The sequence below is a fragment of the Mustela nivalis genome (assembly GCF_964662115.1).
Source record: "Mustela nivalis genome assembly, chromosome: 9".
In the NCBI taxonomy this organism is placed as follows: domain Eukaryota; kingdom Metazoa; phylum Chordata; class Mammalia; order Carnivora; family Mustelidae; genus Mustela; species Mustela nivalis.
This window is the reverse complement of record NC_139028.1, coordinates 107,793,964-107,818,346: the sequence shown is the minus strand read 5'-3', so window position 1 is coordinate 107,818,346 and position 24,383 is coordinate 107,793,964. Positions and strand designations below refer to the sequence as shown.

Sequence of the window (24,383 nt, the reverse complement as noted above, 5' to 3'; positions counted from 1 at the left end):
TCATGACTGGCCCAGTGATGTAGCTATCTCCAAGCCCCCACTGTGAAGAGCAGCCATGAGGCCAGTCATAGATGAGGCCAAATGGGAGACTGCCACCTCTTTAGGGTACTGCTTTTTATTTAATTACTTTTTCTTATCAAAGGACTTCATTATGCAGTTACCACGAGGCTCATAACAAGGAAAAGCCACCCTGCTCCACTCCCCCCGACGCCCAGTCTCCACACCCCAAAGCAATCACACTCAACCCCTTCACTTGTTTCTTATCATGTTTAAGGTCTTATTTCTAGGTCACATGCTTACAGTTTATTTTTTCATTGCAACATTGTAATTTTTCACTTCATAAGATAGAAAACAAGGACTTAGTTCTTTTAACTCACACACCACGCCCACATCTCTACACCCCTTCTAGGTTATTCTCTTAACAAAGTTGTGTCAAGAAGTTTCGTTACATGGAAACTTAATGCATGCATTATTGGCTATTAAAAAAGTCATTCATAACTGAGACATTTGGTATGTTATGAATACATACACTTTCTCAAATGGCTTTTTGTTTTTCCTCAATTAATAATTACCTCAGTTTTCCAGCTGTGCTTAGTTTTTTATGTACTTATAATTGACACATACTCAAACTATCTCCAAACCATTTCCAAAGAGAACTAAAAACCCATCTCCAACACCAAGTAAATACACCAAACAATCCATTAATTCAATGTATTTCTCAGAGACATGTCTTCAGGGGCCCTCCATATTCCTGCTTCTCTCTCAGCTGGTTGCCCTCTTGGTCTGACACACAGCTGTCATCCTAGGCCACATCAGGATGGACACTCCCTTACCCTCTCTCCTCTCTGGAGTCTCTGTTTTCTGGATCTTAGATCTTCCTCTTTTCTTCATTTATTTCCTCGTTTTGCTACTCCCTGGGAAGCTTCCTGAGACAGGGCACCTGTGAGGTATATTTTAGTGACCTGCAGATCTGAGCTTTTCTCTATTTGACCATCACATTCGTTCAGTAGTTTGTCTGAGTGGAATTCGATGTTCATGATCAACTTCTCTGTCTTTTGAACATTGTACCCCACTGTCTTCTGGTTTCCGGGGCTGCTGCTGAGAAGTCCAGTGTCATTTGATACTGGCCTTTTGTTTGTCAGCTCATTTTTTACTCTCTGGAAAGTTTATAGGATCTTCTTATTATCCCCACAATCTAAAATGTTGTGATTATGTGTCTTGAGACACTTCTGTCCTCATTTGTTTTCCCAAACACTCGGTGAACTTCTAAATTCTGGAAACTCATAGTTTTCAGTCCTAGAAATTTTTCTTTCTCATTTCTGTGATGATCTTTTCCCCTCCAATTTTTCTGTTCTTTCTTTTTTTTTTAACTTTTTTTTTATTTTTTTTTAATAATTTTTTATTTTTTATAAACATATATTTTTATCCCCAGGGGTACAGGTCTGTGAATCGCCAGGTTTACACACTTCATAGCACTCACCAAGGCACATACCCTCCCCAATGTCCATAACCCCACCCCCTTCTCCCAAACCCCCTCCCCCCAGCAACCCTCAATTTGTTTTGTTCTTTCTTTCTGGAATTTCTAGTCATCAGATTTTAAAACTCTTTGATCACATTTTCTTCCGTTTCTGTATTACTTTCCATTATTTTATCCTACATTTATGTGAGAATATTTCCCAGTGGTATTTTGCAAGTTTACTGAATTTTTAAATTTTCTTATCACACTATTACTATTTCAGTATCTTTCCTGCTCTTCCTTTTATAGTACCCTGTTCCTGTTTACAGAAGCAATTTTAACCCATTCAATGAGCAATATTTATGAGGCACTTGTTTTGTGTCATTTTTGAGTACTGGTAATAGAAAATTGAACAAGACAGGGTCCCTGCTCTCATAGGACTTCCATTCAATTGGGAATGACAGAGTAAACAACTAATGGATAAACTATATAATATCAAGAGACAATACTGCTACAAAAAATAATGATAATTAAAACAAGGAATGGAGGGGTGGCTTTAACTTCTCCCAAGTAAAATGCCTGGGTGGCTCAGTGGGTTAAGCCTCTGCTTTCGGCTCAGGTCATGATCTCGGGGTCCTGGGATTGAGCTCCGCATCAGGCTCTCTGCTCAGCAGGGAGCCTGCTTCCCCCTCTCTCTCTGCCTGCCTCTCTGACTACTTGTGATCTCTATCTCTCTGTGTGTCAAATAAATAAATAAAATCTTTTAAAAAATAAAACAAGGAATGGAAATAGAAAGTGATGGGAATGGCTCTTTCACACATCCTATCTCAGCCCTCATATGATATTCATTACAGTGTTTTGAAGTTGACGTCTGCTCTCTACACTCTCTTTCCTCTGAGTTCCTTTTCTGGTTGTTGACTTCGATCTTGTCTTTCAATCTAGTGTCTTTCCCCCAAAAGCCCTGGCTGTCCACTCATATTTAAGAGTGAATCACAGCTCAGCATGCCTGGGTAGGGTTTCTTGGCTCATAGGTTCCATCAAAGGGCAGTTGAGAGAGACAATGACCTCTGGGAATATGAATTAGGGATAGTCCTGTCCTTCTAGTTGCTGGCCTCCCCTGAGAGGACTGTTCTACATCCCTGCTTACCAGCTATGAGCCTGGCCACCAACATTCTGGGAGTCAAATGGGGTTAAGCAGACTAGGGAAATGTCTTAAAGGTTTTCATTAGTTGCTATTTTCCGTCTGACACCTAACAACTACCCTCAACTGTGTCTGACATCCCCAAATCCAAAAGCTCTGGAATTTAACTTCTCCCAAGTAAAAGTTACTCCCAGGCTTTTGCTGGGGCAAGGTAAGGAATCTGGGATACACCTGCTCTTTATTTGGACTTTCCATTCTCTCCTGGTTTTTTAGCACCCGTCTACCTCTGCTTTAATCTTGCATTTCCAACTCTGAGTCTTTAAGGACCTCCACAGTAAGACTTAACTAATGTCTTATTGGCTCCTCCCAACCCTTTGCAGGGGCTCAGGAATTAGCTGTCTTATTGGTTTTTCTCAGCTACTCTGTTCTCTCATGCTCCTTTGTCCTTATGGGTTCCTACACTTTCTTTTTCTTCCGCTGACATTTCAGTAGATTCATAGAAAGGAAGATGCATAGACGCATAAAATCATATTCCCAGCGTGCATGTTTAACCGGAGGAATTCTTTTGTAGCAGCCACTCCTAATTGTTGCTGATTAAAAAAAAAAAAAAAAAAAAAAAAAGCAAAGTAAAGTAACAATTCCTGAATCATCACAAGTGCTCATTAGTCTTAGTTCACTGCCAGGCAAAGCAGGGAAAATCTATTCCCACACATGAACAGTCCAGCCTTGTGGGATGGAATCTTCAATTAACTGCCAAAAATAACTCAGAGAAGGGGCCCCTTGGTGGCTCAGTCAGTCAAGCATCTGACTCTTGATCTCAGCCCAGGTCTTGATCTCAGGGTCATGAGTTCAAGCCCCACACCATGTTGGGTGTGGAGCCTACTTAAAAAAAAAAAAGAAAGAAAGAAAGAAAAAGAAAATAACTCAGAGATGATTAGCCTAAGCCTTGAGGGTTTCCTCACATCTAGGTATATACCAAGCCAGCTTCACGAGCTTGTGACCTATGCAACCACAGAGGATCCCACGTTCAGAGTGTCCCATACTTGGTTGAAAGCTCTACAGTCTCCATCTTGAAATTCTTAATAATTTTTAAGCAAGGAGCCCAACATTTTCCTTTTGCCCTGGTCCCACACATCACACGGACACCCCTGTGGCTAGTCTTGGCAAAGCATGAGGTGCAGACATCCTGGGAAGACAGTCTTGTCAACCCCAGGCAAGAGCAGGCAAAGGCCACAAAGTTCACAAGGGAAAAGCCCGTCTGATGTAAACAGTTCATTAGCCTGAGAGCTCTGAGCTGACTGGCCGTGGAGCTCAGCACAGGCCCACTGCTGAACCTCCCAGCCAGTCTTTAGTTTTTAGATACTCTGTGGATCCGTCCGATACGTTAGGCTGGACACAAATAAGACATGTGAGTCACACGGAGAGAAGGCAGTCACAAGATCCCCACCAGGCTGTTTCTCTGCTGATTCTGAACAACCTTCTGAGAAGCCGTTGCTGTGGTTTCTCTCCCTGCAGCCCGACCACTTGCCTCTGCCTCCCGTCTCACAGTCTCTCCTGGTCTCTGCACTCAGAGCCTTGCACGGGCGAGTCTGCACGCACACGCCCCGGGTCCCACAGAAGTGTTACTGATGTTCCATATCCCTTCCCCCTCCTTCCTTACCTACAGAGCACTAATATTTGTGCATGTGGCAGGCATGAGCCCAGCTGAAAACTCTCTGTGCTGGTGTCTCTAACAGGTAGCCCTGGCTTCTAGCCAATGCAACTCAAGTGGCTGGAACTATGGATTTCAGGCCACTGGCTCTGGCTTTTCTGGAAATGTTTTATTCCCTTGATCTAGGGATTATCCCTTCTTTTGCATCTTGTCTGCATCTCTGCTGCCTGGACTTCTGAAGGGATAGCAGGAGCCACAACAAGCCATTCAACAAACCTTTTGCAAGTGAGTATTTGCTCTGTGCTGGGCTCTCTTCCAGACTGCAGGGAGATCCCAAGGCCAACAGCAAAAACCCCGCCCTACTGATGCGTATGCTCTCCAGCGGACCATCGGCAGTGCAGCGAAAAACAGAGAGAATCACGGAGGCCTCAGCATTGACTTTTCTTTCATTTCTTCTTTTTTTTTTTTTTTTAAAGATTTTATTCTCTCAGCACCCGGGTGGCTCAGTTGATTAAGCTTCTGCCTTTGGTGCAGATCATGATCTCAGAGTCCTGGAATAGAGCCTTGCATCGGGCTCTCTGCTCAGCGGGGAGTCTGCTTCTTCCTCTTCCCCTGCCTGCCTCTCTGCCTACCTGTGATCTCTCTCTCCGTCAAACAGATAAATCTTTAAAAAAATAAAAAATAAATAAACGAAGATCTCATTCTTATGGAATCTCTACACCCAACGTGGGGCTCAAACCTACAGACCTCAGATCAGGGGCCCCATGCTCCACTGGCTGAGCCAGCGAGGTCCCCCAGCTTTGACATTTCTGAGCAGCTGAACTTAAAGATAGGGACTTCATCAAGAAAAATAAATTTTATTCACCCTCTTAGGGCTACTTAAGGAATAATGCATAAGGAATATTAGAAAGAGCTTTGACAGGAGAAATGAGGACTATGGTTTATTTTGGAACCATAATTTAAAGTAAAATAAAAATTTTTGAAATTTATGTATGTGTGTGTGTGAGTGTGTGTGTCTTTTTTTTTTTTTTTAGAAAAAAATAGACAAAGCAAACATGGGTAAATGTTATCGTGGATCTGAGGGAAGGATATGTCAGTGTTTACTGTATTATTCTCTTTCTTATATTGCAATCATATGGTTATTCTGTTATTTGATTTTTCTACATAAGAAGGGGGAAGGAATTGGTGATTTATCTGGACCATGTAGGAGGTCTTCCTATGAATAAGGTATTTTTTAAAAATGAAGGGCCGGCCCCACCATCCATGTGGAGAGGAGGGGCTTGGGCCCCCGTGGGCCTCTTCTCTGCATTGTGGGGAGGAGTTTACCAATCCTGTTGTGAGAGGGGCTTGTTTTGGAGAGAGCCTCGCAAGCCAGCGCTGCCCAGGGTGCCAGACAGAGCCCCCTTCCCAACTCCAGGCTGGCTGTTTGTCCCTGCTCACGGAGGATAGGCTGCGGCTGCTGGTATTTGCCCTGAGCCTTGCTCTCATGCCAAGGGTCCGGGCCAGCCAGCTGCTGGGGTGTGGGGTGGAGACGTCGAATGCACCCCCACCACCTGCCACAGCACCATTCACCAAAAATAATTCGACACTCACGTCATGTCGGTTGGCAACAGCAGGACACCACCAACTGTGGAATGTTGCCTCTCCAATCCGAGGGGCCCACTGTGATGTGATGGAGGGTGAAGGAAGCAAGTTGCAGAACAGTATTTCAGCCCAATGCCCCTGTGCTGGAGAAAAAGGGGGGACAAGAGGGAGAGGGACGCAGGGGAGGGATGCGGAGCAGAGGGGAGGGGGGAAAAGAAGCAGAAAACGAAAGAAAACCTCTACTTGGGGTCTGTACATATAAAATTATGTATATACACACATATAAAAAAATCTTAAAGGAGTGGTTATTCTTAGGGTGTATTTAAAGGCAAAGGTGAGACGCTTTTTTTTTTCCTAATTTTTCTTGTATACTGAATAAACTTTCTGAATTAGTCTATCTTCCTGGGTATTTTTTTTCTAACGAAGAAAAGTAAGGCCAAGGCCTCTCTAACTGGTGCAGTGAACAAAGGCACAGTTCAGTCCAGATCAGAGGTCAGCCGCCTACCGTGGGTGGGCCAGTGACAGCTGGCCACCTGCTTTTCCTAAATCAAGTTCCCTGGGATCCCAGCCCCCTCCACTCCCAGACATGTTGCTGCGGCAGCTTCTGTGCTGTTAACACCAGAGGGGACTGCATGGGCTGCAAAACCAAAAACATCCACTCTGTAGCCCTCTCCAGAAGTTTGCTAATCCCTGGTCTAGAGTCACACTTGCCTCTGAAATGGGAGTGGTGCCAGCGACTTAGAACACTGACCGGAAAATTCAGACTCTGAGAAGCAATAAAAGGTGAGTTAAATGTCACCTCCTTATAAAGCCCATCCCTGTCCCCTCAGTGTCCGTCCATCATTCTGGGCCAGTTCTCGTCAAAGTATTTATCCCATCTGATACATTCGTGTTCGTGTATGTTCGTCCCCCTCCCCCTAACGTAAGAGCTGGGAGAGCTGGAATCTTCTCACTCTGGTTGGTCCCTAGAGCCCCAGAGCCTAGAACACTGCCTGGCCCATGGGACGTGCTCAAGAAACATTTTTGAATGAATGAATGGCAATTCAGTCGCAAAATTTCCCCATTAGGGTGAAGAGATATAATAAATACGCAGCAGCTACAAGACTCTAATGGGAAAGAAAATGAGCAGCTCAATCGATGAACACCCCACGAAGGTGTTTTCAAGGTCTGGACTGTAACACTCCGTAGCTGTGGACGCGTGACTTTTCTGTCCTTCCGTTGAGTTCAGAAGGAATCTGGAGAAGAGCATCTGCCTGGGGGCGAAACGGCGGTGACACGCAGCGGTGCGGGGGGGGGGGGGGGGGGGGGGGCTTAGTATGGATTTTTGGTCTAAGGCAAGGCCCAGAGTCTTCACCTGAAAAATAAAGATATGACACGATAGGGAACTCCCCCAAGGACGCTGGGGGGGGGGGGCAGTCAGCGACACACACAGAGGAAGAAGTCAGGGGCAGAGGGACCAAACTGGAATCCATCTCTGCCTCCCGTTCCTTTTGAACCATAAAGCTGTCAGGTGAGACCAACAAACCCCAGGCAGTCCAGGAAGGGCCTGCATGCCCCTGGGACCCCCGGTGCTGGCAGGCAGAGGGTGCCACAGAGACCACAGGGGGCACGGGTGCTCCCAGGGTCGAGGCTCGTGTGCCAGGCTGAGGGAAAACGGAAGGACGGGGCAGAGACTTGGAAAGGGATTTGGTTATTCTGCTTAAGAACAGAGAAAAGAGATGAAGGAAATGTGGAATCTTTCCCCTTTGGAAGAAAATCATATATGACTAATAGGAATTTTTATGGGTTTTGTCATAGACCGAAACTGTCTCCCCAGGATTCAATAGAGCTTTTCAGTTTCCCCAGGACTTTCAGTAAAATTGTCATTATTCATTCATCCTTTGTTGATCGGCTGTGCTTACTGGGAAACAGAACAACTGTTCCTGCTTCAAGGTGGGTGTAGGGTCAAGAACAGAGGCCACTCAGGGTGCCCAGTCACATCAGAATTACAAAAATAGCCTGTTGTACTCAGCTGGCCCTCCAGTTCTTATCTCTGCCAGGATGAAATGCAGAAAAATGCGCAACCTTGAAAGAAAATAGACCCATTCACTCTCCTAGGTGAAACCAAAAAAGCCTTGTGCTGTTTTAGAAACAAATTAACTCTCCTCAGCGAACAGATATCAAAGAAAGACAACAGTCCATTCAAAGGTAAATTAATCCTCTGTACAAAGGACCAAACTTGAATACGGAGACGTGGACCCACATACCCATTTACGATTTCTCCAAACTTTGTACAATGTGCCCCATTCTCTCCACTGAACAACCTGTTTGTCTAAAACAGCCTTCCTCTGTAATCCCAGGGACCTGTATTTTTCTTTAACCGTTTCACTACCACTTCCCCAGCCACGTGCTTAACTTTCCCTTCCGTCAGAAAATGGAAAAGCTACGCACCTGAATTTAATCTCAGTCCTTGCTGCACTGGAGACTCACCTAGGGAGCTTTAAGATATATATGCCTATGTTAAAATCTAACCCACAGGAATTCTGCTTCATTTAGCCTATATAAAGGACCAGGCATCGATTTTTTTTTTAACCTTCTAGATGATGACCACCAAGATGGAGAGCAATGTCATAACTGATCCTTCTAAAATTTCTCACATCCTCCGTACAGCCCATCTCTCTCAGCGCCTCCTTGCTATGACTGTGCCGTGGACTCGGACACTTTCAGAAACAGCCCCCCCCCATAACCTCTGTTCAAGGCTTACATGCTCCAGCCAACATGTGCCATCTTTCCAGCCTACACTCCAGTATCCCAGCTCTGTGAACCCCCAAAGACCTCCAGTCCGTTGGTCCTATCACACTCCCATGATCTCTCAACCTCCTCCTGGCCTCACTCCCCTCCTTACCCAGTTCAGACTCTCCAGCCCACCATGCCCATAGCTCTTCGCACACATCCTTAATCTCCAGTCCCAGTCCCACTTACTCTGCCCCTCCCTGGAAACTGCCCAGACTCACTAGTGAGCCAGTCTCCTCTCATTAACCACAAATTCCCAAAGGGCTGACTTCTTCATCCTTGCTACATCCTTGATTTCTTTTGCCCTGTCTACATTCAGAAAATTCAGACTCCACGCTGGTCACACAATTCCTCTGTTCCATGCCATGCAGCTTTTTACCTCCATCTCCACTGGAGCTGGACTTGCTAGAGTCATCCTAACAGAGACCCAACCTGATGGCATCCAAAAGAATATCTAGTTTTCTGGATGTGGTCAGAATGATAGAGCTCATGCCACCGCTGACAAACAGGGGAGTTTTTAAAACCCACCCATCATAACTTCCTGCCAAGCACCATCAGAATACTGAGCTGGGTCCTCACCCACATCTAGGGGTCCTTCCACCCATGCATGGAGGAATGAAGCCCATGTAAACTTGACTTCAGCATCTCTGATATTTACCAAAGTTAGCAGAACTTACACAAAAAGAGTAAGAACATACATGATTCTATACTTCATCAAGAAACTGGATCTTGGAGCATCTGGGTGGCTCGATGGGTTAAATAAAGCCCCTGCCTTCGGCTCAGGTCATGATCCCAGGATCCTGGGATCGAGCCCCACATCAGGCTCTCTGCTCGGCAGGAAACCTGCTTCCTCCTCTCTCTCTGCCTGCCTCTTTGCCTACTTGTGATCTCTGTCTGTCAATTAAATAAATAAAATATTTAAAAAAAAAGAAAGAAAGAAAGAAAGAAAAGAAACTGGGGGGCACCTGGGTGGCTCAGTTGGTTAAACGACTGCCTTCAGCTCAGGTCATGATCCCGGAGTCCCAGGATCGAGTCCCGCATCGGGCTCCCAGCTCCATGGTGAGTCTGCTTCTCCCTCTGACCTTCTCATGCTCTCTCTCACTGTCTGTCTCTCTCTCTCAAACAAATAAATAAAATCTTTAAAAAAAAAAAAAAAAGAAGAAAGAAAGAAACTGGATCTTCCCATAAAGAAAACCTCCTGGCCCAGGAGGGCTTCACAAGTGAAATTTCCAAACATTTAAGGAAACTAAAGGGATCATTTCCCAAGTCTTTTATGAGGCTAGCATTGTCTGAATCCATAATGCCAAAGAACATGGAAGAAAATGTAAGTCAACATCTCTTAGGATAATAGATGCAAACGCCATGACAAATATGTTGGCAAATTAAATCCAGTGATCTCTAAGAAGGGTCACACATCTCAAAGTTGGATTAATTCTTGTATTTGTTCCAGAAATAAAATTCATTTAATGTTTGAATATTAATCAATGTAAGCAATCAGCTTTTTAGACAACAGAAAGAAAGACTTGATGATCAGCTCACTAAATGCAGAATAATATTCTTGACTCGATTTAATGCTTCTTAGTGACTCTTTTTAAAGTAGACATTTAAATTCCAAATCTTAAATTCTAGTGAGCCAGAAATTTAAAAACATTTCTTTAATCTGATGAATCATAGCTACCAAAACCAGAAGCATACCACAGGGAACATTGTGCTTGATGGTAATATCTTGAATGCTCTCCTCCTGAGATCAAGAATGAGATAAGTTTGTCCACTAACACGATTCTATTCAATACTGTGCTGGAGGTCCAAGCCCTTGTAATAAATATTGAAATAAAGCATCCGTTATTTGCAGATGATGTGATCATGTACATATAAAACCCAAAGGAATCTGCAGATAAACTAGTGTGAGTTGAGCAAGGTCACTGGATACAAGTTCAATACTCAAAGCAATAGACTGTAACCTTGAACAGGGTAGGATAGCCAGGATCCAAAGGACACATCACATCGGGACCCTGTGGAGGGAGCTTGTGGTTCCCTCCAGAGGGCACCCACCCTGTCCCCCAAGCCTTCCACAAATTTCTCAACCCCAGCACTCCATCCTGGCTTCACGTGTCTTGAGGCTGGATTTCCTTCACACAAACAAGCTGCTTGCCTTAACAAAACTGTTTTGCCTCAGACCGGCTTCCCAGTGCGGTGGGAAATAAAGGGTCTCCAAACGCACAGGAAGAAAGGGGGCAGCCCCCTACAGCTTCATCTTGGAGCAGCAGCCTTGCCCTAGTCCATCCTTCGGGCTTTTCCAGTCCTCGGACCCTGCCTCATGGAATGCAATGCAGAAATGCAGAGAACAAAGCAGGTTTGTCAGATTCCGAGCAAAGAATTCAGCAGAAGGAGAAGAGCCTGAGATTCGAAGCCCTGGACTAGAGGTGGATGGAGAAACCGAAGAAGAACCCTGGCCGAGATCCCACAAGAAGACATGTGGGCAGTCATGACAAAACGGTCCCAGGAGCAGATCCGAGCCGAGAGCCCAGGATTCCCTTCTGACCTCTCTCCCACCTCCCTGAAGCTTCCTTCTTGCTCTTCACGTGTCTAGCTGCCCATTGAGGGGACAAAACCTGCTATGGCTCATAAGATGGGGTTAAAGTGCACTTGCCACCTGGGAGATTATCTTGGTGCAAGGCCAGTCTCCCCGTGTGTGGCCATGGGGAGTGTGGAGCAGAGAGACTGGAGGACCAAATTAAGGTGTTCAAAAAGAATGGCTTGTTAAGGGGGCGCTGGGTGCCTCAGTTCCCTTCGTCTGCCCTCGACTAAGCTCATGATCCCAGGGTCCTGGGATGGAACCCCCACATGAAGACCCCGCAGGGCCCCCTGCATCAAGCCCCCCACACACATAGAGCACCCCCCTGCATCAGCCCCCACCTGAATGGGCCCCCAGATTGGGCCGGCAGTGCCCGAATGGGGCCCCCATCCGGCTTCCAGCTCAGCGGGGAGTCTGCTTCTCCCTCTTCCTCTGCCTGCAGCTCCCCCTGCTTGTGCACCTGCTCACTCTCTCTCTCTGTCAAATAAATAAGCAAATAATCTTAAAAAAAAAAAATAAAAGTAAAGAAAGACTGGTTTGTTAGTAATAAGAGACGGAAACAAGCGGAAAGATGCTGGGGCAGGATGGAGAACTCACTACCTGGATCCCGTGTGTCTGTGTGCGCATGCGTGTGCCTGCATCTCTCTGCGGGTCTCGTGTTCTCCTTCGCTGCCACACCAGCCCTCCTACTGACACATGGTCCTGAGCACGTGGAGTGGGAGATAAACAAAGAAGATTGGAGGTGTCCAGAGCCATAGGTGTTCCATCAGAAAGGCGGGGGGAGCGAGCAAGCCTCGCCAGTGACAGGCAGGGCACCCGTGCCCTTCCTCAGCGGGTCCTGGACAGAGAACAAGTGGAGCCAAAAGCGGGCAGAAGCCCAGCGTGCTGACTTAAGATCTCATGAACCACGAGCGCCTCGTGGAACTGTCTCCTATGCTTCACAGTTCTGTGCTGCTTCCCCATCCTTTCATGCCTTCCCATAAATATGCATCATACATATTCTCCACTTCGCTTCTCACAAGCTCCCCGGCTCTATACTTAGTTTGTCTTCTCTTCTTTTTCTTTTTTCTTTTTTTTTTTTTTTTTTTTTTTTTTTTGGCTTAAACAACAAAAATGTCTATTCTCATGGTTCTGGACACCAGAAGTCCAAAATCAAGGGTGTTGGCAGGGTTGGTTTCTTTTTTGGTTTTCGCTTTTTAATTGAAATAGAGTTGTCAATTTTTCATCTTCTATGATAGAAGTATTCTTCTTCTTCTTCTTCTTCTTTTTTTATGAGAGAGAGCACTCGCAGGGGAGCAGCAGGCAGAGGGAGAAGCAGGATCCCCACTGAGCAAGGAGCCCGATGCGGGGCTCAATCATGACCAGAGCTGAGTTAAGCAGCTGCTTAACCGACTGGCCACCCAGGCGTACCTATGATACAAGTATTCTTAAATAAACAAGTATGCATTGCAGGTAGCTCTGTCAGAAGGATGTTCAACCTGATCATCAAGATAACGTCAAGTCCTATCACATCTCAGAGCCACTCAGGCATGACGCATCCCTGCCATCAAATAGAAAGAAACCGGAAGCCACAGCCATCACAGAGAAAGGGAGGTGGGATAGCTCAGGTGGCGGGGGACAGATTCCGGGAGAGCAGCAGCTGTGAGAAGGAAAGGCTGGCTCCAGAGGGAGGCATCCAAAGCTGGGGAAAAGGACGGGTCTATGTTGGCACCCACAGCGGAGGTGGTTGGAGTACTCCAGAGGTGACAGTCACCCAGAATGCAGTGTGAATGAGGTCCTCCTAAGTTGTGACATGTGGACCTGGGTCAGGGTCAATGAGCACAGGAAGAGAAATGCAGGTGGAGAGCACCCCCGGGGTTGCTTTTATCTTTCATCTTTAGTGCCTTTAGCAACTTGAAGATAAAATAAAAGCACATACATGCAAGCTATTGCTAAACTATATGCATGTTAGTTGCTGTCATTATTATTACTGGTGATTTTCTGTGTCATCAAATAAAAAATTAGTGAGCCTTATTGGGTCTCAGGTCTTATGAGAAAGAGGAAGATCACGAACAACCTCTCTGCTGTTAATGAGGGGGGAAATTAATTGCCTCACGCCCCTAGGAAGGTGATATTGTCTTGAGTGGTTTTCTGTGCAATTCTTCCCTCTGGAGCCTCCTGCTCATTAAACTTGAAGAAAAATCCTTAAGGGAGAGACTTAGTAAATGGGGAGGGTCAGCCCCATACCCAGAGCCCCAGGGGGTCCCGGCCCCCACCTATCAACAGAAGTTGCATCTCCAGTCATCACTCCACAGGCATCCTGGGCCACCAGTCATTGGCTTCTTGCTCAGCCCGTGGGACCATCTAAAATGAGGTAATTCTCACAAGTCCAGGTAGGAAGGCCAGATAAGAGCTCAGCCGGATGCCTTCCTAGGGGGAAGAGACCCAAAAGTCTGCCAGGACTGACTGAGCGCACCGGCCTCTGGAGCAGGCCCGAGGCAGCCAACGTCCCAGAGAGGGTACGTCACTCCGGGGGCTCCGGGAGCTGGGCTCAGTGGGAGATGGTCTCTGCTTCTCCACAGGTCAGTGTGCTTGCTGGCAGTCCCCACCTCTTCTCCATTACTTCTCTTCTTTCCCTGTCCCCTCAAGTCCCCATTTAGAAATCATAACAAGCACTGCCTTTTTTTTCTCTCCACCAAACACACTAACAAGGGCTTCTCAAGCATCATGTCACGTAACCTTCATGACAGCCCTGAACGCCGCTTCAGCCATTACCATTTTGCAAGAAGACAAAACTGAGTAAGGTTCAGTGACTTGCCCAAGGTCACAAAGCTTGTCATGGCTGACAGTGGGATTCAATCCAGATCAGGCTAATACAAAGTCCCATGCTCTTTGCTGCTTCACTTCAAAGCAATGGTGCTTACCCAAAACAAGCAGCAGCAGGCAGTGGTGCTTACCCAAAACCCAGCAGGCAGCAGTGGTTGGAAGAAACCCCCCTAAAAAGGCAATGAAAGTTTTAACTCTTCAGTGGTACACTTTGCAATGGTGGAGGGTGGGTGGAAGGAGAAGGGTATAGAATCTCTCAGTCCCCCCCCCCCCCCCCGCTGTTCCACTGCCCCATGGGGCTGGGTTCTCAATGTCAGGCATTCCCAGTCTGCTCCTACTCCTGGGCTCTGGGCCTCTGGATCCATAAGTTGTCTCCTGAGATGCCATCAGTGAGGCTGTCCCTAGGCTTGGTATTAAGTTCAATGTGTCCCTTCCATTCACTTACATAAAAATCTTTTTTTAAAAAGCAACTCCAATATCCTACACAGAGGATAGTGAGTTTTCCTCCTGGGCGAGGGACCAGCCTGTGGCCTGGGGCCTGTCAGACATTCTTGCATCTGGGTTGGAAGGAAAATGTCTCCTTCTCAGGGGCTCCCTCCTATGGCAAGTTCCCTGCCTTCACAACACTCCCCCTTCCCAGTCACTTCCAGACATTCACACCAAATACGCAGTCATTTTCAGGATCAGCCTTGACCCAGAGGTCCCTGTGGGGGAGTTTCACAATTAGGGACTAGGAGGCTTCTCTTTGTCCCTCTACCTAGGCATCAAACAACTAGCACAGGAGCTCAATCCCCTCGGGCTGCCCCTCAGTGTGTCTCAAACTGGAACAAGAATAAAAGTCAGCTGTGGGGCTAGTTAAAATGCAAATCCAGTTCCATAGCTGGTCTGGAGTGGAACCAGATTCTGCATGACTAAGGAGCACCCAGAGATATCCAAGCTGCCGGTGCGGTGCGCCAAGTCTCACTCTGATGACCAGGTGCTAAAGATCAGTAAGCATAGCTTGTAAACCTCTGTCCCATCCGTTGGGAGGAAAAAGAGAAAGAAGCAAGAGACAGCTAAGCAGAGACCCTCTGCGAACCTGTCAGGTTTCTTCTCCCTCCCCGCCCCTCAAAACAGTGAAAAGCCCAGCATGAAAGCCTTGTCAGAGGTGCATGTAAATATCTTTTATTAAGGGTCTCCAGGCTCTGGATTGCAAATTGCCTTCACCCTAAATGGCTTGAAGATAGGTGCTGTTTTGCTGCTCATTGTAAAAAAGTGGCAACAATTTCAATGTCCCTCAGTGGGAAACTGCTAAAATGTTACAGAAGGCAACACTATGCAGCCTTTGGTGAGGAAAGATGGGCAGCCCTTAATTACTGTCCTGGAAAGAACTCCAAAATAAGTTGTTAAATAAAAAACAGAAACAAGGTACAGAACAATGTGTATAGTTTGCTATCATTTGCATCTTTTAAAAGAGAGGAGAAAATATAGGTTCATGTACTGCTTATATAAGCAGTGACTAACCATGGAAAGATACACAAGAAACTGGTAGCTTCTGAGGCAGATTGCTGAGTGGCTGGGGAATCGGAAGGGAACAGGCAGGTTGAGGACTTATTTTCAATGTAGTCCCTTCTGAATTTTGTACCATTGGAATATATTTGCCACTCGAAAAAACAACTAAAACTGAAAGATAATTCCCTTGTTCTTTCTATACCTCCATCCACCCAAAAATTCAATGAAATTGATTCACTCAAGGAACACTTTTAAGAACCCTCTTGTATCCCCAGCAGAGTTGGCTCTTGGAACAGGCATCGGAGTAGCATTGCCTTATGTCAGCCATGTGTCAGTGTTCCCCCAACGTAAAAACTCCCAAAGGCTTGTATTCAGGGTCTAGAGGCTCTGGGAGTCCCAATTTCCATGGTGGGATTCCAGAAACCCGCCACTGAGGACAAGAACTGCTGATAGAAGACATTCTGCACATCGGAGTTCACCTAAAAAGCCTTTCTGTGAGGTCCTCGTGCTGACTTTGGCTGAATGATTGGGTTTTACTATTTTGCTCTGGTCACCCTATTTTAGCTCTTGATTCTTGTAAAGTAATTTCTCCAGCTTGTGTTCTGTATTCTCTTTCCCCCAGCTATGATTCCTCCCCAGTGAACAGAGGATTCTACCAAACACTGTCCAGATGGTCATTCAAGTTCAGATATCAGTTCATCCTGCTGGGACCTCAAGCAAAGGTTACTCAGTTCTCAAAGGAGGCTGGGGTGAAGGGAGGAGGGCCTGACCTAGAGAGGAGTCCAGAGAGGAGGTCCAACAAATACGTTTCCTGCCTCTTAACATGCCTTCCTCTCTCCACAGCCACTCGGGATCATTATAAGCTTCTCATTTTCTCCAAGGCACATCTATTTTGACCATCTCAGTCCTCCCGGGAATCCCAAAGGCCCAGACAAGAGTTGTCCACTGCACCAAGCAGATCAGTGCATAGCTTTCTCCAGTGCTTGCCCAGTGGCTTATTACAAAGTGTAGAATAGCTGGGACCACATGCAGATCTGGGAGACATCTCGTGGGAGGGTTCCCTGGTGCTCCCAACCCAACTCCTCTGTGCTCCCAACCTGACTCCTCCGAGAATAAAGGTGCCCAGTCCTGAGGCTCCTTTGTGATTCTCGCCTCAATGCATTCAAATCCACCAGGGTTTGAGCTCCCATAATGGGTTGTGTTACCCCAATGACTTTTTTTGATGTCCAGATCTGTGCATGGAAAGGATTATCTAAAGCCATTCATCAATTAATCATAATGTTTTAAGTTGTAAATTCAGAACTTAGTTTTTCTCAGGGCATTAAATGCAACTTTCAAATTTAATCAATTGAATTTTAGATCTAGTAATGTTTGTTAGAATTTAAAACAATCACACTTGATATTAATATTCCCTTAGCCTCAAAATCTAACAGATTAAATGTCCCCAAATAATTTAAGCACTGTTTACAGTCAAATTCTCTTAAACAATTCAAAGTCACGCAGACACAAAATCCATAGAAGCAAATTCTCCTAAGCATTTCAACACCATTTATAAACACGATTAATTAAATGCTCTTCAACCTTTTAAACTACAATCACAGATTTAATGTACCTGATTTCCCAAGCCCTTCCAATGAGCATTTAAACAACTCCAGAAAATTACTAAATAAAAACCTATATATATTCTTCTGCATTTCAGCAGAGTCAAATCAAACATAAACTCAGCCAATCCAATTTAGCCAATCAACCTCCTTATTTTGAGTCAAATTCAGCAGATACTCTTAACTGTTTCAACCCCTCAGATAGTATCTTCAATATGTAGATATTCAAATATGTATTCAAATTCATATTAAATAATTTAATTGTTACAAAAATTTATCATCTTATAAAGAGATCTTACCAAAATTATCAACATAGGAGGGAAGGTATACACCCATCTGAAAAGAATCCCCTTAAAGCCTCCACAGCAACCAGAGTTAAAAATGTATGGTTGTCAGAGATTCAAGATGAGGGCTCTGAATTCAGGGATTTAGGTCAACACTCCGGGGCTGGAAGAGTGGAGTGTTAGTACAACTGGACAACAAGGTCCCCCAGGCCCCAGCTTTCAGAGACACCGGGCTTCATGAGGCATCATCTTCCAATTCCGCTCTTACCCACACTTTATCATAATCGTTCTCCAATTTTTACCACCTGATTTGGGCAAAGCACATCCTGAACCCACCCATCTGGGTAGTAATGATCGTCTTTGCAGCCTGATCTGTCTCGAAGAGACTCTGTATCTTCTTTACAGCTTCCCTTTCCCCAGGCCACAGTGTTTACTGAGAGCCTCCTGTGTGCCAGTCACTGAAGATGCAGCAATGAACGAAATTGACAAAAATGCCCAGCTTTGCGATTCTAGCATCCTAACAAGACAGAGCTCACAGGCAAAAGCAATAAGTCATGTGAATGTTGCATATTACAAGGGAAAAAATTCTATGAAGCCCAAAAAGAAACAGAGAAAAAGGATAGTGAGTGCCGGGGTAGGACAGGGTTTCTTTGTAAATAAGATGTTTAGAGAGGGCATGACACACAGGTGACACTGGAGCCTGAACTCAAAGGAAATGAGGGAAGGAGCCCTGTGGCTACCTGGAGCAAGAGGGGTGAGGGGTGGGGACAGTAGTGCAGAGGTCCTGAATCACTCCTGGTGTTCCAAGACAGGGGGGGAGGCATGAGTAGCTGAAGCAGGATAAGCACAAGAGGACAGAGAGGAGAAAGGAAGTGAGGGAGCAGTGGCCACACTCGCAATCATTGTGAGCACCCTGCCTTTGTCTTCTGTGCTGGGACGGGCTCCCCCTGGCTGCTCCTCCTAATAGGGAAGCAGGACACCAGGTAAGAGTAATTGCAATTTATCAAGCAAGGAATGAGGATGTCTTGTAAAGAAAGGGTGAGAAATTGGTAGACATCTTGAAGGTAGAGCCAATAGGATTTGTTGAGGGGTTCCTTGAAGGGTGAGAAAAGAAGTGGCCAAAAATGACTAAAAGGTTTGGGTAAAGACGACTGAAAGGATCCTGTTGCCATGACGCAAATGAGGAAGACTTTCTTACCTAATTAATCACTAATTTATATTTTTTCATTGACACTGGCATTGTGATAGATACCAGCACACAAATTCCTGAGATAGGAAATAACTCTCCTCCTGCCAGGAGTAAGAAATTCCAACCAGGAAAGATGGAGGGGCATTTTATTTAATGTTGAAATATAGTGCCATGAATTTAACTGAAAGAGTACCTGTGAAAATCAGGAGAGAGAGGGAGCGGACGGACCTCTAAGCTGGGTTTGGAGAGATCAAAGGACGTTCCAACAAGAAAATTTAGATTTTGAAAAGGCACAGATATTTGTAATCACACAGTGTGTTTGTAGAAATAAATCACTCAGAACTGCAAACTGAGGGCAATATAGCATGGAGGAACACGTATGGAAGCAGAGGAATGTAGACGTCGTCCTAAGGGGGACAAGGGGGACAGAGAACCCTCAGAACCTCAGCATGAGTATGACATGATGGGATTGAAGTGGGGTTTGGGGACCAGTCTCCCCTTTGGAGATACACAGGCTCTTCGGTGATAGATGTTAAAGCCTATCTGTTTGATGAGAATGTTAACATTCCTGTTTCTCCGCCCCTTGGCCATTGTCCTGTGTATAACACCCCAGTGGAATGACATCAGGGCAGAATCACACCACGGTGACAAGATTCATCTTGCTGGGCCTCACAGACCAGGCTGACCAAAAACATCTCCTCTTTGGCATCTTCCTGCTGATCTACACTGTGACTCTGGTGGGCAACCTGGGCATGATAGACCTGATCCGTACCAGCTCTGCCCTCCACACCCCCATGTACTTCCTCCTGAGCGTGCTCTCCTTCCTGGACATTTGCAATTCCTCCGTGTTCACCCCCAGGCTGCTGACCAGCTTCCTCACTGTGGACCAGTCCATCTCGTTCGCGGGCTGTGTGGTCCAGATGGCCTTCATGATCCTCCATGGCACAGGGGAGTGCCTGCTCTTGGCCATCATGGCCTATGACCGATTTGTGGCCATCTGCCACCCTCTCCTCTACCACACCATCATGTCCAAACGCTTGTGCACCCAGCTGGTGGTGGGCACCTATGCTGTGGGGGTGTTCATTTCAGCTCTGCAGACAGGGAATGTCTTCATCTTGCCCTACTGTGGTCCCAACATCATTGATCACTTCTTCTGTGACATCCCCCCAGTGCTCCAACTGGCCTGCTCAGACACCACTGTAGCCAACATCATCCTGCTCTTCTTTTCTGCCTTGGTTACTGTTCCCACAGTGTCCGCCATCTTGGTCTCGTATGCCTACATCCTGGCCACAATCTGTAGGATGAGGTCCCTGGAGGCCCAGCGCAAAGCTTTCTCCACTTGTGCCTCCCACCTCACTGCCCTCTCCCTCTTCTATGGGTCTGTGTTCTTTGTATATGTCCAACCCAACCCAGAAAGTGCTTCAGCCTATAACAAGACCCTCTCCGTGTTCTACACCATTGTGATCCCCATGCTGAACCCCCTGGTCTACAGCCTAAGGAATAAAGATGTCAAGGCCGCCGTACACATTAAGGTTCTTAACTTAAGCAGAAAAGGAATTTGTTAGAAAGCTATCTGGGAGCTCGTAAAATAGAAGGGAGGCCTAGAGATTCCAGCTGGGACAGGAACCAACAGTGGCCAAACACCGCTGAACACCACTGAAATGATCCGTGTAGGCTGCCCCATTGGGGAACATCACCCCTGAGCACTCCCCATTGCTACGGCTAACACTGCCCCCATTGAGCATTCAGTACTGCTCAGCCACAGGACAAAGCCACCAACACTACCCACTCTGCCCCACCCTCTATAGCATTCAACCACATATCTCTACTTGTTCCTACACCTTCCCATCATTCCCTGAAGTTCAAGCCCCAGGCAGGAATATTCACCTGTTTGGCAACATCCCTCTTGTACATCCATCAGTAGACCACATTCAGCATGGATATGTTACATCCCCTGCTATGCTATATCCACACTTCTGTCTTACAGAGCCCTAAGACCTTTTGCAGTGGTCCCAGAGTGGGACAGATTCTGTCTTTCTCCTATCTGTTCTCAAATGTGAAAAGGGGCATTGAATGCCATAGCAACCTAAAAGATTATATAGAAGATACTGCCCTTCTGTGTGATGTTCGAGAAATGGTCCCTGTGGTGTTTGAGTATAGGAAGGAGAGAGTGATCATTGACTTTATGGGGCCAAATGGAGCCCCAGCTACAGAAATCTCCATTATAACCAGCCAGGGACCAGAATATGTGCTACAGCAATAATGAGCTATTATTTCTCGATAAATCACCAACTTAAACAAAATAAAAAGCTGAAAGGCCATAGAGGTTTCTTCAATCAAGATCTAATTACCTTTATGTCTTTAGACAAAACCCTTCCTCATTGTAATAGAAATCAATCTTACCATCTTAAGAGTGTAAGAAAGAGGTGAAATTTATTGTGAAATCCAGATGTTAACTGAGTTAACTTCTGAGAGTCAAATAAAATTGGCTTGTGTGCTAAAATCACTGTATTTCTGCCTGTCTGGAGAATCTGAGGTAGCAGAGGATGGGGTATGAATGGTTTGTGCTTTTCTGGGTTGCCCCTAGCTCCAAATTCCTAAATCAACTGATTTACTTTGGCCGACACGTCATCCAGGGAAATGTGGATGGTATTAATGGGGAAGAGAGAGAAACAAAAGCTGACTGTCATAGAGGCTGGTGGGAGGGAAAAGGGGAGCTTTGAGCAGACTGGGCTCAGCCGACACAGCGGGGCTCTCTTCCTACAGGGAACCAAAAAACCACTGCATCTCTTCCAGATGAAACCTCCATGTTCACCTGCTCATCATAAATATCGAAGTGGGGCACCTGGGTGGCTCAGTGGGTTAAGCCGCTGCCTTCGGCTCAGGTCGTGATCTCAGGGTCCTGGGATCGAGTCCCGAGTCGTGCTCTCTGCTCAGCAGGGAGCCTGCTTCCCTCTCTCTCTCTCTCTCTCTGCCTGCCTCTCCATCTACTTGTGATTTCTCTCTGTCAAATAGATGAATAAAATCTTTAAAAAATAAATAAATAAATAAATATCGAAGTGAAACAACATGTTCTTAGAAAACTGAATAATGCACGGTAAGCAATGTTGATCAATGCTCAGTGATGGTACTGAAATCATCTCCCAGCTTAATTTATGGCTTGGGGTCATTTTTCCTAACATACTGTACTAGGGCTCCCCAGAGAAATGGAACCAATAGAATATGATAGATTAGATGATAGACAGATAGATGATAGATAGATCGATCAATAGATAGATAGGAGAGGAGATTTATTATAGGAATTGGCTCATGCAACTATGGAGGTTGAGAAGTCCCTCCATCTGCCGTCTGCAGGCAGAGGACCAGGAAAGCTGGAGGTGTGTAATTCTGTATAAAATGAAAGGTCTAAAAACTGGGGGTTGATGGAATCATTCCTGGCAGGATTCCAAAAGCCCAAGAGCCAAGCCCACCAGTGTCCAAGGATAGGAGAAGGTGGATGAACCAACTCAAGCCAAAAGAGCCAACTTGCCCTTCTTCTGCTTTTTTATTCTACTGAAGCCCCCTAGTGGATTGGATGAGGCCCACGCACATTAGTGGGGGTGAACCTTACTCAATCTACCAATTCAAATGCTAATCTTATCTGCAAACCCCACTCAGACATAGCCAGAAGTAACCCTCTGGGCATCCCTGAGCCCAGTCAAGGTGACGTATAAGTTAACAGTCACACGTACTAAGAATACAGCAGACCCCAGCTGGTCCCCAACCCCCTCCCAACACTCCATCCCAGACTCAGGAGTTAAGGGACTGCAATCTTTTCATGAAAATAAGCTATGTGCATAACAGAAAATTTTCCTTTGAATAATAATTTCCTTAGGGCCAAGGAGACACAGAGGACCCAGGAACAGAGACACTAGGGTGTCAATGCCTCCTTCATTGTCCTGGTAAACTCGTGCTCTGTTCTTAATGTCAACAATTACTGAGCACGCTCACCTCATAGTCCTGGGAAGCCCAGTCACAGACTTCAAAGTAAATAAGCTTCCCAGAAGTGGATTACAGGGTGGCTTCTGAGAAATGGAGGGAAGGCAGGGCAGAGAGGGGAGAGCAGGAGGAGCTGAGGATATGGGAAGGTTTGCCAGGAGACAAGGCCCCCAGCCCCTTTGGCCCCATGCACACCTCCCTGTCCAAATGTCTCCTCCCCTCTTCCCTTAACTAAAACCATCTGACACAGAACCCAATGGGAGGCACTGGAATGTTGGTTGGACATTAAGTCAAAGTGTTACCTCTCTCAAGAGCATTTGAATTACACCATGTCTTAAGACCACCCAGAGCCCACTCAATACCTGAAGGTATGGTACTTTCTACTGGGTGGAAGGGAATCCAAAGTTCAGGTGGAGGGGCAGATCCAGCCCCAGGTGCTAGAAGGAAGACCGTTTTGGGGTCCGGCCAGACGGGGCCACCCCAGACCACTGCCACTGAGCACGGAATGTTGAGGGGACAGGCTCCATCTCCCGATCAAAGTTGGTTAGCCTTGCTGGACTTCCACCTATCCTATGGGGAAGAGAGAGGTTATGGCCAAAGCCTACATGTTTACAGATGGAAAAGGGGTTGTCTCTTCGAGTTTCTTCCATGTTCCTCTTGTTCCCAAGGCTCTCAAACTCATTTAAATTAACCTCAGAGACCCTTGGGGGACGGACACTGGAACCACATAGGGAGGCAGCCCGAACACTGGGATCCACCTATAAAAAACTCAAGCTCTCCTGCACCGAGTACCATCAATCACCAAGTGGGAACAGTCTCTCCAGGCATCACTGACAGGGATAACTTGGCTCAGGATGGAAGGGGTCAGATGCAAGTGAATAAGGCTTTCCCTGGGAGAAAGAATCTAAGGCAGTCCACCTCCAGCTGGGGCTGGCCAGAGGTGACTAGTAAAAAAGAAGGGGCAAACGGGCAGACACCCCCCAGAAGATGCACCCCTCCCACCAAGGTTGGGATGAAAATACAGATGCCTAGTTAAAATCGAATTTGAGATGAACGACAAATAATTTTTAGTATAAACATGTCCTAATATTGTGTAGTTTATACTGAAACGTATTTTGCTTATCTGAATTTGTTCATCAGATTTAAATGGGCCCCATGTATTTTGTCAGGCAATCCCACTTGTGACTTGTTATGACCAATGACACACAGCAGAAGTGACAACATGCCGACTTCAGGCCTAGCCTTGAAGACGACTGTTGACATCCACTTTTTCCATCTTGGAGGCCCACCCTAAGACCACCAGGCTGGGAGGGAGCCCCGCTAGCCATTTGGAAAAGCCATATGGAAGGTTATTAAGCCCCAGATGGTGACAGAGGCCTTGGCCTTCCAGGACAGCCCAGGGGCCAGGTGCTGGCGGCTGTGTGCATGATCTTGGTCCATGCCACGCGGAGAAGAAGAAAAATTTGCCCCAAGCCCTACCCAAACTCCTAACCCACCGAACTGTGAAACACAACAACAAAGGGTTGTAGTTTTAAGATACTATATTTTAGAACATAGATGTCCATCAACAGATGAATGGATAAAGAAGATGTGGTATATATATATATAATGGAATACTATGCAGCCGTCAAAAGAAACAAAATCTTGCCATTTGCAATGACGTGGATGGAACTAGATAAAGGGTATCATGCTTATCAAAGTAAGTCAATTGGAGATGCAACATGGGGGGTTAAGGGGGTAGGAGAAGAATAAATGAAACAAGATGGGATTGGGAGGGAGACAAACCATAAGTGACTCTTAATCTCACAAAACAAACTGAGGGTTGCTGGGGGGAGGGGGTTGGGAGAGGGGGGTGG

At 46.1% G+C, this 24,383-nt stretch overlaps 2 protein-coding genes across 3 annotated transcripts in view; one reads left to right on the top strand and one right to left on the bottom strand.

Moving 5' to 3' along the window:
* Window positions 1-24,383, bottom strand: part of OR6Q1 (olfactory receptor family 6 subfamily Q member 1) — a 56,541-nt gene that overhangs the window by 18,391 nt on the left and 13,767 nt on the right. The window lies entirely within an intron of this gene.
* LOC309872857 (olfactory receptor 5G9-like) lies at window positions 13,583-20,250 on the top strand. Its single transcript, XM_082747824.1, has 2 exons — window positions 13,583-13,677; window positions 19,163-20,250. The coding sequence occupies exon 2, from the start codon at window positions 19,167-19,169 to the stop codon at window positions 20,112-20,114; it is 948 nt and encodes a 315-aa protein (XP_082603950.1). The 5' UTR covers window positions 13,583-13,677; window positions 19,163-19,166; the 3' UTR covers window positions 20,115-20,250.